This window comes from Sphaeramia orbicularis, chromosome 4 (assembly GCF_902148855.1).
Source record: "Sphaeramia orbicularis chromosome 4, fSphaOr1.1, whole genome shotgun sequence".
Taxonomy (NCBI): domain Eukaryota; kingdom Metazoa; phylum Chordata; class Actinopteri; order Kurtiformes; family Apogonidae; genus Sphaeramia; species Sphaeramia orbicularis.
In genome coordinates this window covers 37,388,976-37,401,856 of record NC_043960.1, presented here as the reverse complement: position 1 = coordinate 37,401,856, position 12,881 = coordinate 37,388,976, and the positions used below count along the sequence as shown (strand labels likewise).

Genomic DNA, 12,881 nt, shown 5'->3' with positions numbered 1-12,881 from the left:
AGACTACAAGACATTTTAAGATAGTGCACCTGTAGTTAGGAGATCTGGAAAAGGTGGTGGGGTAGCCTCATTTGTGCAGAGGGGAACAAGGTTTAAGGTTATGAACATAGGAACAGAGCATGAGTAAATAGGGATTAAGATATGGACAGGAAAGGATGAATTATTTGTAATTAACTATTATAATCTGTGCAATCAATTAGATTCTGACACATTAAACACTGTGGGTGGGCAGGCACAGAGTAAGGTGATATGGTGTGGAGATTTTAATGCACATAGTACACTGTGGGGAAGTGAGAAAACAGATTTAAATGGGGAAGTTGTTGAGGAATATATGGTGGAAAGGAGTTTAATATGTATGAATGATGGGAGAGGTAGATACAACAGTATAAACAATAAGGAGATAACTTTATTTATTTATTATTTATTTATATTTGTTATTTTATAAGTACAAGTATTTTTATATTACTTTTTTTTCCTGCTAAACTACTGTGCCACACTCCAGACCGGTAGGTGGCGGTAATGCGCATATTAAGTTGAGTGCCGGCCGCCAATCAAAACCAAAGAAGAGGAAGAACGGTTTCTCTGCTAGATTGTTCCTCAATACCTGCTAGACACTCCTGCTCTGTTCTTCTACTTTATGCAAGAGTCTCCAGTGTTACATTCCTGCCTGTTTCTCTGCTACAACCCCGACCGTCCTTGACCTGTTCTGCCTGCCTGTTTTCTGGATTATCTGCCTGTATGTTAACTTGGACCCAGACTCCCTGCCTTCTCCTGTTAGCACTGCCTGTGCTCAGACCTGTTCCACACATCGCCTGTCTCCTGGGGTCCGTTTCACAAACCAGGTTTAGTGAGAACTCTGAGTCTGTAACCCTGAAATGAGGGAAACTCTGAGTTTTCCATTTCACAAAGGGAGGTAACTCAAACCACAGAGGGCTAACTTTAGCCTGTTTCACAGACAGAGGGCTAACTTTAGCCTGTTTCACAGACAGAGGTAACTTCAGTTCTCGGTCAGTTACCATAACAACAGACTCTATGAACCTAACCTGGTCGGGACCAGGGTTTTCTCAATGAACCCTGAGTTTCTCTCTGTCTCCACTCACTTTCAGCCACACACCGTATTTAATTTCCTCATTCCTTCAGTCAGGAGGCGAGTTTTGGCGTAACATAGTTCTGCCGTCTGTTATTTAAATAAATCCGTCAGTAGGTCTATATTAGAAGTCCATTAGACACAGTAGGTGGACAGTTTTTTCATTAACATGGCATGTCCTTTTGACGACGATCCCGTGGATGAAGGTGCAGCATTACTGCGCAGAGAATTAAATGTTCGTCGGGAGATGGTTATCAGACCGCGCATAGATGTTCTAGCATTTCCAGACAGTTATCTTTTAGAGCGGTACCGTTTCACGTCCCAGTCCATCATCTACATACACAACCTAATCCGTCCTTACATTTGCAACATCACCAACCGTAGTCATGCTCTTACATCCCAGCAGATATTGTGTGTTGCGCTGCGTTTCTTTGCAAACGGGAGTTTTTTGTATAATGTCGGAGATGCAGAGCACTTAAGTAAGGCAACTGTAAGCAGGACGATCAGAAAAGTGTGCCTGGCCCTGAAACGGCTCTTGCCCATCTTCGTGGTTTTCCCTGGACATAAACCTGTCAGAGCCATCAAGGAGGAGTTCCACAGGATAGCGGGTGAATGATGTAGCGATCGATCCGTTAAAAGAATATATATATATATATATATATATATATATATATATATATATATATATTCTTTAAATGACATTGTGCTGCAACCTCTGACAAGGATTAGTAAATTTAATTTCTTTTAGGATTTCCCTGTGTGATTGGCTGCATAGATGGCACACACATCCCCATCACTGCTCCCTCACATAATGAAGCAGATTATGTGAATAGGAAGTCCATTCACAGCATAAATGTGCAGGTACATGTAGATTGACTACTGTTTCAAACTGTTAAAGACTGTATCATAGTTCAACATCTGTCATTGTCTGCACTGTCCAGATAATATGTGATGCTGCATACATCATTTCCAATGTGGAGGCCAAGTGGCCTGGGTCTGTTCATGACTCAAGGATTTATCGTGAGTCTAACCTGAGCGACAGACTGCAACGTGGTAAGAAGCCTAAAGATTGGCACAATATAGTTCACTTGTCTCCCTCCTTTAATATACTCTAATGTATCCACTATACATTACAGGAGAGTTTGATGGCCTTCTGCTGGGTGACAGGGGTTACCCATGCCAACCTAGGCTACTGACCCCTTACCCTGACCCTGAACCAGGCCCCCAACAGAACTTCAACCGGGCTCACTGCAAGACCAGAGCCCGGGTGGAGACGACCATAGGCCTGCTGAAAGCCCGTTTCCAGTGCCTACGTCACCTCAGGGTGACTCCTGAGAGGGCCTGTGATATTATTGTGGCATGTGTTATTCTTCATAATATTGCCACTATTAGAGGAGAGCAACAGCCTGCCCTGCAAACTGAAGACTCTGATGATGACCCCATCCACCTGCCAGCTGTGGAGGACGGCAGAGCAGTCAGAGACACTATATGCCATAATCACTTCAGAGATTAAGTCTCCATCATCACCATCACAGCAGTTAAAGATATGATACACATTTCATTTGGTCTTCTTTATTTTCTACAAATACAAGAGCTAGTTTAGTTAATGTTCCAATAGTTAACATCATTCACCTGTGACAATGCACCCACCTCTAATTTGTGCTCCAGTATTTCAATTTCTAAATCTGCCCTCCTAATCTGGCAGTCCAAGTATTGTATTTCTTTGTTGGTTTTTTGGATTTTTTTCAGGAGATGAATTCTGTAAATCTATTTTACTGGTAACTGGGAATACATAAGGAGGACATTAAATTATACAGTTGCACATGAATTCCACAGATTGAACCTCTGGTGTCTACTAAACATCAATCTCACTGTGTGCAGTGGAAGTTGAGGGATCCTCCTCCTGCTGCTGCCCAGCCATGCCCTGTTCAAAAGGATAAGAAAGTGTTAATACTTCAGTGTAGGCCAAATGTCACACTCTATATTCCAGCAGAATGTTAAGTAATGTCAGTGGGAAGAGAACTATCAGTAACATACCAAGATGTTACCTCTATAGGCCTTTCTGGATCCCCCTCTGTAAAGGCAGCAGACAGTTTCCTCGTGCTCTTTATAGATGAGTGATATGTTTCAGTATACTTAAACTACCATTTGGCAAAGTCTTTGGAGTATTGCCTACTTACAGTTATAAGGTCTGTTGTGGCGTGAGGGGGCTCTACCAGGCAGATAGCACCGTCAGAATCTGTTGGGACAAAAGAAAAAAATGATATGAAAGGGAAAAAAATATTTTTATGAATAGGCTTTAAAAAAGCAATATAGGCTAAGGCATACTACATTTTATAAAGGCACTTGTGTCTTGGGGGGTGGGCTTAGAGGATGAACTCCCTCCAGGGATTCCCTCATCCACTGGCCTTCCTAAATTCTGGAGCACGCTCACAGCACGTTGCATTCCAAGCATCCGGCATTGTGACTTTGTGTATTGGCCATAAACAATAGCCAATTAAAGGGTTCCACCTGTCAATCATCACACTATACTTCCAGGCAAAATTATTAAATGTTTATATAATCAAAATAAGTCGTGAATAACAATCCTTTTTTTTTTTTTTTTACCATCAAGTGTATTTAATGTTTTGATGCCTCTGGACTAGAATTTAATGCAATTTAATGCCAATGAAGGCCTTAATTTTCACATAATCTATTTAATGCTTTTTAATGCCCCGCAGAAACCCTGTTACCACACTTCCTTTGACAGATGGAGAAGCCCTTTTGGTGGAATACTTGTATATGCTCACATGGTACATTTGAATCTTGTTTGTCCCCCTGATAAAGGCCAACAGGCTTAAACGTGATGGGGCTCAGTGATTAATACATGCCATAATTAATAAAGGCATTTTAAATTATAAGAGAATGCCTTCGTTTTTGTGTTTTTTGTGCATTGACAGTCCCCTCACCAAAGAGCCCCTCTTTTACTATTTTTCATTACTGCCTGGAGGTCCATCAAGCATTCCTCTTTACCGTTTGTTCAAAATGTACAACTGTGGTGGACATTTCTGATCAGACACACAGAAAAATGCATCTTCAAAGACCAACACATTGACTTACATTTAGAGACACCTGCATTTCCTTGTCCTTCATCCATCTTCCTCTGCTTTATCCGGGTTGCAGGCGCCGAAAAGAAAAATAACAAGAAAGTTGTAGATGAGATCACAATTTTCTTGAGCTTTGACAACATTAAAAAAATATGAAATCCAACTGACCACATGACCTGGACCCATAGTGGGTCCCCAGCCCTGTCATCAGGTCCTGACTGGACATGACATCTATGACATCAGGTCTGCGTCTGGACTGGTCCTGTTCATGTGGTTTCTCTCCTCTGGTCTGCTACAAAAATTATGAACAAATGAGACAAAATATAGAGAAAATTATCAACAAAAATACAAAAAGAAAAAGATACTAAATAAAATGAACAGCAATTTCCAAATTAATCAATTAAATGTGTCACCTGTCTGACTGCAGGGGTTCCACAGCTTTGATCTGGTCTGTCCTGAGTCAGCAGGAAAGCTAAAGATCAAATCACATTGTACTTGAGCTTTGACAATATTAAAAAATATTAAATCCAACTGAACACATGGTTCATGTCATCAGGTCCTGATCTGTGTCTGGTCTGTATCTAGACTGGTCCTGTTCCTGGGGTCTCTCTCCTCTGATCTGGTAAAAAAAAAAAATTAGGAACAAAATGAACAAATGACCCAAAAATATAGACAATCATCAACAAAAATACATAATAATGGTATTTATAATATTACCTATGAACTTAATTTATTCATTATTACTTGGATTTATTAGCAGTTATCTACAAGGTGTGTGTGTGTGTGTGTGTGTGTGTGTGTGTGTGTGTGTGTGTGTGTGTGTGTGTGTGTGCGTGTGTGTGTGTGTGTGTGTGTGTGTGTGTGTGTGTGAGGGTGTGTATGTGTGTGTGTGTGTGTGTGTGTGTGTTTACTATACATTTACATATATTGTAGACTTGATGTTTGCCACACACTTTCCAAAAAATAACATCCATCTATAAAATTATAGTACAAATATTATAGTACAAACTATATAGTTTATATATTGTTTATAAATGCATAAATTGTGATGATGTTATGACAAAATTAGATTAAAAAGACACTTAAGAACACTTAAGATGTGTAGCACAAATGTTGTGTATATGATGAAATCTCTTGTGACTTGTTAAACCAATAGATCTCTCCAGACTCACATCTCTGAACATCAGACTGTAACATGTGCTATAAACATGGAATATGTTATGACTGAACACTATGTCCAGGCTACCCATGGCTCTGTTGTATTGAAAAGTTTTATTCCCTTCTGCAGGTGGAGTTACACTTATATGCATTTTATACACATAACACAATGAAGCCTCTTGATATAAATGAAGAACTGAACCTGTCATGTTACCTTTTATTGGTCACACGTAAAGAAATCCTTTATATGTGGATTAATTTGGACTTTCAATTCTCACAGAGAAAGGGTCAAGTTCTTCTTTGGTGTTTAAATGACATTATCCATTTGTATATTGTGAATGAAAAGACAGATTTGATAGATTTTGTTTCTCTTGAATGAATCAGATCTGTGTTTTTTGTTTTAATCAATGCATTACATATCTGATGACAGCATACATGGTCAGTGGTGATTAAACAATAAAATGTAGCGACAGTTTAGTGAGCTGTTTCTGAAGCATGTTGGTGTGGTCTAATGGAGGAAGGTAACTACGAAACCTATTAGTATCTAAAGTACTTCACTTCAGTAGTAAAATGAATCCAAAACATTCAATATAATAGTGTAATAGTCAATACTGACCATTTTACAGGCACCACTGGGCATAAAATCTAATATATCTAACAAGTTTGTCAGTTATCTGGATATGTGTCCATTAGGTCTATTCAATAGACATAATTGAACATATTGCTGATTAATAATATTAAGAATGGGGCGACACGGTGGTGCAGTGGATACCACTCGTGCCTCACAGCAAGAAGGTCCTGGGTTCAATTCCAACACTAGTCGAAGGGGGGGGTGGGACCCTTCTGTGTGGAGTTTGCATGTTCTCCCCGTGTCTGTGTGGGTTCTCTCCGGGTACTCCGGCTTCCTCCCACAATCCAAAGACATGCACTGATAGGTTAATTGGTTAATCTAAAGTGCCCATAGGTGTGAATGTGAGAGTGATTGTTTGTTTCTATAGGTCAGCCCTAAGATGAACTAACAAAATGTCCAGGGTGTACCCCGCCTTCGCCCATAAACAGCTGGGATAGGCTCCAAGTGACCCCGTGACTCTAGTGAGGATAAAGCAGGTTCAGATAATGAATGAATGAATATTAATAATTTATTGATAATATGTTGTATCAGATCTATTCAATAGACCTAATACAACATATTAATTAATAATATTAATTTATTGATAATATGTTGTACTAGGTCTATTGAGGAGGAGAAGGAGGTGGTGGGGAGGAGATAGCGGAGGAGGAGATGGAGGAGGAGGAGGAGGAGAGGCTGGAGGAAGAGGAGATAGAGGAGATCCCCTGCCTGCCTTCGACTGTCCAGTGGCCCACCAACCCCACTGTCCCTGTGCCCGTCTGACCTGGAGGAGCAGATTCCCTCATGTGTCATGTCTGGTGTCTTTACTTCCCTTCCCTGATTGTCTCCACTTGTACTGATTACCTGAGTCCTCCCTGATTATCTCCACCTGTGTCCAATTGTCTTCCCGCCCTCTTGTGTATTTAAACCCTGTGTGTTCCCCTGTTTCTTTGCCAGTTTGTGTTCTACCTTTGTGTGCTCACTTACCAGCGTTTTTGGATCCCTGTCAGTCTGTCTGCCCGTTTCGACCCGTTTTGCCTTCCGACCACCGATTCTGCCTGTTCCTCGTCTGCCTGCTCGCTTGGTTCTGACCTGGTTCGATCATCCGACTTCTGATTCTGCCTGTTCCCTGATTACCTCAGCCTCCAACGTGTTACCTTGTGTTATGACCCTCGCCTGGACTCTGACCGTGAGTAGCCTATCCCTCATGTCCCGTTGCCTCCTGAACTGCCCTCCTGTGTATGACCTGGCTTGTTTTTTGACTATCCTCTGTTTTACCCTAGTCTGGGTGCTGTCGGGAATCCTCCGGCTCGGCCGTGCTGACCATCCGTATTCCCCGCTCACAGCCCGGACGAAGAGTCCTGAATCACACGCCTTTACTGTCGTGTTAACTACTGTGCTGTGTTTTTCTTACTGTGACTGTGTTTAATAAACACACTCAATTGGTCATCTGCGTTCTGGTCTTGCATTTGGGTTCAGCCTTTGTACTAGTCCCATTACAGATGACTGCGTCTCACTTCCTCTTTCTTTTCCCTCTTTTGTTGTAGGAAGTGTTGAGAATATTTGGCTCTGTTCCCCCTTAACTCTATATTGTGCAGATTTTTATGTTTCAGAAGTCACCAGTGAAGACCCTCTTTACCCAGCCCACCCAGGATAGACCACCGACCTGCTCAGGACAGACCACCAGCCCACTCAGGACAGACCAGGTCTGCAGCTGTGGAACCCCTGCAGTCAGACAGGTGACACATTTAACTGATTCATTTGGAAATTGCTGTTCATTTTATTGTGTATCTTTGTCATTTTTGTGTATTTTTGTTGGTAATTTTCTCTATTTTGGCTCATTTATTGTTGTGTGTGTGTGTGTGTGTGTTTTTTTTTTTTTTTTTTTTTTTTTTTTGTCACAGACCAGGGGAGAGACACCACAGGAACAAGACAGGTTCAGATGCAGACCTGGTGTCAAGTCCAGCCAGGACCTGACAATAGGGCTCAGGACCCACAACGAGTCCAGGTCATGTATTCATTTGGATTTTAGGGTGTTTTTTATTTATTGTCAAAGCTCATGTACAAGGGGATTTTATCTACAATTTTCTTGTTTGGTTTCTTTTCAGCACCTGCGACCCGGACCCTGATAAAGCGGAAGAAAATGGATGGAAGACAAGGAAATTCAGTTGTCTCTAAATGTAAGTCATCATTTCTGTGTCTGATCAGAAATGTCCACCACAGTTGTACATTTGTCTTGTGTGTCTGTGGGTGTCACAGTGGATAACCTGGGTCTTATTTTGACTCTCAGGAAAGACAACAGCAATGCAGATCCTCTGTGAAGGAGGAGGCCTGTCTGATGGAGCTGTTCATCCATCGGTGGTCATTCTCAGTCAGATCCAGAGGTAGGTATAAATCCACTTCCTGTCTCCTCAGGACCCACATTTGCAAAAACACACTATAAAATCAACTCTTCTACACCCAGTGTTTAATGATTGTGTCTTGATGTTTCTAGATGCGGGTGTAGATGTCAGCAGTGGACCTGTGAGGGGGAGCAGAGACCCCAGACAGACCCTCCCACAAAAAGCCAAATTGACCCCACAAACCGGAGACTATAACTAATAAACTGCATGAACTTCATCTTTTTTTTTTCTTTTTGTAAAAGAACAAAGATGGAGGTTCAGCTGATTTTATAGAACAATGTATTTCATGAGTGGATTGGACCCACTTATCTAGTGGTTTTTAGTGGAAGGTGTTGAACCCTTAGGGGTCTGAGCCTATTTTGACTGTTTTTCAATACTTCAGATTTTGCCTTTATATAACCCATTACAAATGTTAACCATACCTGTTTAGTATAATTTTGTTAGTACTATTTCACCTACATTATCTGATAATCCTTTTACACTTTATCTAACTGTATTAACCTATTGGACCTAAAAAATACACAAAAATAATAGAATTCAATTTGGGAAAAAATGCTATTTTTATTATGAAAACATATAAAGGTATCTTTTTATCTAAATATTTCCAGATAAATTTAAAGGTAGATTCATAGCCATGAATCTACCTTTAAATCTGCTCCATGGGTCTATAAATTGTGCTTTGATGGTATATCAGCAGTCATTTACAGTAGGTTCGGCAGTGGTTTTCTATTGTGGAGCTGAGCCCAAATTTGGTGCTTTGTTGGTCAGTCTGAGATGAATGTTCAGCCCATGTTTACTTGTGAAGTCAGGAAGTAGGCTATGAATCTGAATGGATTTAGCTATTGTGCAGAGGTCACCTGAAAATCAACCAGAATGCAGGAAATCTGAATCCAAACCTTAGCCATGTTTGTGTCTTACTGAATGTAGCTTGGGTATTGTCTATCTTCAGTGCGCCGCCTCACCACCACAAACATGTAGGGGGAAACATGACACCAATTAATTATATCCAAGCCTCCGTCTTGTGTGGCTGTGTGTGCAGCAGAATTTTGGTTACACCCACCAGATCTCACTCCAAGGGTATTTGAGAAGTGGGCCGCCCTGATAAATCCCCATAGTACTGAACTTAGTTTTGGTAATCTGATATATGAACTATAAGGTGATGCATGCTATGTACCTAAAACAGCCAACCAGTGTAACAGGCCAAAGTCTACCCCCATGATATCAGCAGTGTTGAGCGATTTACACAAGAATGACTTCATTTATCATTTTTTTATTGGCCGTTCAGCTTTGTCAGGTAAGTTAAGAGAGAAAATGAACTGACTTAAGTCTGTAAACTCTAAACCAGGGATGTCAAACACTCAAGCTTGTACATATAGCCAACCCCTTTTTGTGGGAAATAAGACAAAGAAAATTATATATAAATACATATATATGTATACACATAGCAGTATTAATAATCATAATACAATTAAAAAAAAGGTGAAGAAGCCTAACAATGCAGATATGCATTTAGTATTTGGATATTCAAGTATAAGTTATACTTGTTCCTAAATGTTTATCGTATCTGTAGATCCACTGTGATCTGTAAATTGTGTTAATGAGTGAATATGAAATATTGTACAAAATGTTCTTATTTTAGTTCCAAACTTTAAAATTTTAACAATATTCTTATATCATTCTTACCAAGTGTTTGTGTAACACTGTGTGTCATGCACATTTATGCATTTACTGACATGGAAGGAAACAGTCCTGTTGATCCAAAACGGAGTAGACCTAGACAACAAGGCCAACGTGTCATCATCAGTGTGTTCAGAAGCATGTATCTCGTAAGCAACTGTTGTGATTTCCTGCCCTTCAACATGCCCCTGGTTCTCAAAGGTTCCACGGGTAAAACTAGAACTTCATTTCACTTTTTCTCTTCATCCCTCTGAGCTGTACAGACAATAAACGTGTCACTGCCCCTGAGCCCGCTGGGTAATTGTGGACAGTCTCTCTTCCTCTGCTCTAGCTATCTACAGGGTTCATACACATTTTTCAAGATCAAATTCAAGCACTTTTCAAGCTCTTTCAAGGGTCATTTAATTTTTTTCCAGCACAGTACCTTATCACTGGGGTCAAACACATATCTACAGGAAAACATATACTCATGATAATTTTTTTCACTTTTTATCACAATGATGTGCGTTGTATTATACTATAAACATCTAAAATTATGTTTCGTAATAGTAAAAAGTTTAGAAATTAAAGTAGAACACAAAGTTTTATCCAAAAAAGGGAAGCCATTTGTCGTTCTTCAGACACACTTGCACCAAGACAAAGATTAAGATAAAAATGTACCTGGAGTCGACCTGAGAACACCCGCTAATTTTCTTTTTTGACATGAAGTTTTATTTTTCAAATGTATCATTTCTGTTTATGTACCTTTGGCTATAATTGCAAGCACTTTCAAGCGTTTAAACTAAAGTTCAAGCACTTTTCAGACCTTGAAAACACAACACTGAAATTCAAGCACTTTCAAGGATTTCAAGCACCTGTATGGACCCTGTATCTAATGACAAACTGAAATGTACGAAAAAAAAAAAATAGAATATGGCTGGAAAATAAACCAATTCTTGTTGCTATTTTTTTTTTTTTTTTTTTTTTTTTTTGAGGGTGTTGCTTATTTGATCTTAGATTGGACTAACCAGCTCTGCAAAGGTGTCTCCAGATTCTCCATAAATCACGGTTGCCAACTCTAACGCATTCAGCTTCAGACTCTGGCATTTGACTGCCTTCACACACAGTCACACCAATACCTCTGATTTTTTTACGCCACAGCAAAAGAGGAAGAAAAAAAGAAAAATTGATTTAGGGTGACCTGCTGGTGGAATTATGAATCCTACTCTGGTCACGTTAGGACCCGCCCTTCTCTGTCGCTGATTGGCTGGACTGTGCAGCGTGCTACGTTATGTTTGGAGAAGTTTCAGGGATGCTTCAGAGTGTGAGTGATTCATCAACTTTAAGAGTTTAATGAAGAGTCTGGGGTCTGGGTTCAGGGGTCTCTGCTCCCCCTCACAGGTCCATTGCTGATGTCTCCTCAGTTGTCGTCTACATCCACAGCTAGAAACATCAAGACACAATCATTAAACACAGTGTGTATGTAGAAGTCATTTCATGATGTGGTTTTGTAAATGTGGGTCCTGAGGAGACAGGAAGTAGATTTGTACCAACCTCTGGTCCTAGTGGTTCTGATTATTATTACCTCCGCCAAGGAGGTTATGTTTTTGCCAGGGTTTGTTTGTTTGTTTGTCTGTCTGTTTGTCTGTCCGTTAGTGTGCAACATAACTCAAAAAGTTATGGACAGATTTTGATGAAATTTTCAGGGTTTGTTGGAAATGGGATAAGGAAGAAATGATTAAATTTTGGTGGTGATCGGGGGTGGGGGGGCCCACGGGGGGGGGGGCACTGATCAGCCTTGGCGGAGGTCTGCGCTCTCCGAGTGCTTCTAGTTACTGTTAGAACTAGAATTTACATTTCACTTGTGTATGTAAAACGTATAATGTAAGCATGAAAATAATAGTGTAAAAGCACAATGTCATGTCAAGACAACTTCTATCATGATAAAACTACAGTGCAGAACTACAGAACCTATCAAAACAAAACAATGCAAAAAATACAATGAGTAGAAGTAGCTTGTTTTGGTTAATGATGCCACCTAATGGCGACTTTTTTTTCATTAAATGTTTCTTGAACGAGGTAGAGCAGGAGTGTCCAACCCTGGTCCTCGAGAGCTACTATCCTGCATGTTTTTGATGTATCCCTCTTCCAACACACCTGATTCAAATGATAAGCCTACCATCAAGCTCTGCAGAAGCCTGATAATGACCGTCAGGTGTGCTGGAAGAGGGAAACATCTAAAACATGCAGGATAGTAGATCTCGAGGACCAGGGTTGGACACCCCTGAGGTAGAGTGTACAGACAATGTATATAACAAGAAAATAACAAGTTTGATAGGGGGACACTACAATACAATGTCCAAATCAGAGCAAATACTGATGGTTTTTAAAGCCTTTTTGTTTCCCGATTGATCTATCAGCTTTAAATAAAGTTCAACATCTTTCAAAAAATAAATAATATTTCGTATTGTGTTACAGAACTTACATATGTGAATGCAAAATTTAGCAAGTAAGAGAAATAAATTAATTGTAAAGAAATGTTTGTTTTTTTTCCTTTTTGGGGTATCTGTTCCCAATGGCGACTTGAAAACCAGCTCAGTGCAGTAGGGACAAAATCTCACTGTAGCCTGTGGCTTACTTCCGGTGCCTGTGGCACCGCTGCCAGAGATAGTGGACGGTGCCGTGGCTTGGTGCCATGGGTACCAGGTACCATGGCTCGGCATTTTGGACCATATGTCAGTGGTACATAGAGGAGTTCTTGCATATTAATCCAGCATTGGTGTGCTTGTGTGACCTGTCAGCAGTAGGGATGGGAATCGAAAACCAGTTCCGACTTAGAACCGTTTCCAGTTGATCAGTTCTATCGGAACTGTACACCTCCA

The 12,881-nt window shown here is 40.4% G+C and overlaps 1 protein-coding gene and 1 long non-coding RNA gene across 2 annotated transcripts; one reads left to right on the top strand and one right to left on the bottom strand.

Moving 5' to 3' along the window:
- Positions 1-564: 564 nt before the first annotated feature.
- On the top strand, positions 565-2,880 carry LOC115418639 (putative nuclease HARBI1). The gene is made up of 4 exons (XM_030133171.1): positions 565-1,695; positions 1,836-1,948; positions 2,029-2,140; positions 2,224-2,880. The coding sequence occupies exons 1-4, from the start codon at positions 1,257-1,259 to the stop codon at positions 2,598-2,600; spliced, it is 1,041 nt and encodes a 346-aa protein (XP_029989031.1). The 5' UTR covers positions 565-1,256; the 3' UTR covers positions 2,601-2,880.
- LOC115418640 (uncharacterized) lies at positions 2,827-3,602 on the bottom strand. The gene is made up of 2 exons (XR_003935338.1): positions 3,419-3,602; positions 2,827-3,326 (listed from the first exon to the last, which is right to left on the bottom strand). It is a non-coding gene; the product is annotated as an uncharacterized LOC115418640 (long non-coding RNA).
- Between the last annotated feature and the right edge of the window lie 9,279 nt (positions 3,603-12,881).

Bases quoted from the DNA above. Each gene is read 5' to 3' on its own strand.
- LOC115418639 (XM_030133171.1), top strand. From the start codon at position 1,257: ATGGCATGTCCTTTTGACGACGATCCCGTGGATGAAGGTGCAGCATTA. The intron at 1,696-1,835 runs GTGAATGATGTA...AATTTCTTTTAG, and splicing joins GGAGTTCCACAGGATAGCGG to GATTTCCCTGTGTGATTGGC. The intron at 2,141-2,223 runs GTAAGAAGCCTA...TATACATTACAG, and splicing joins GAGCGACAGACTGCAACGTG to GAGAGTTTGATGGCCTTCTG.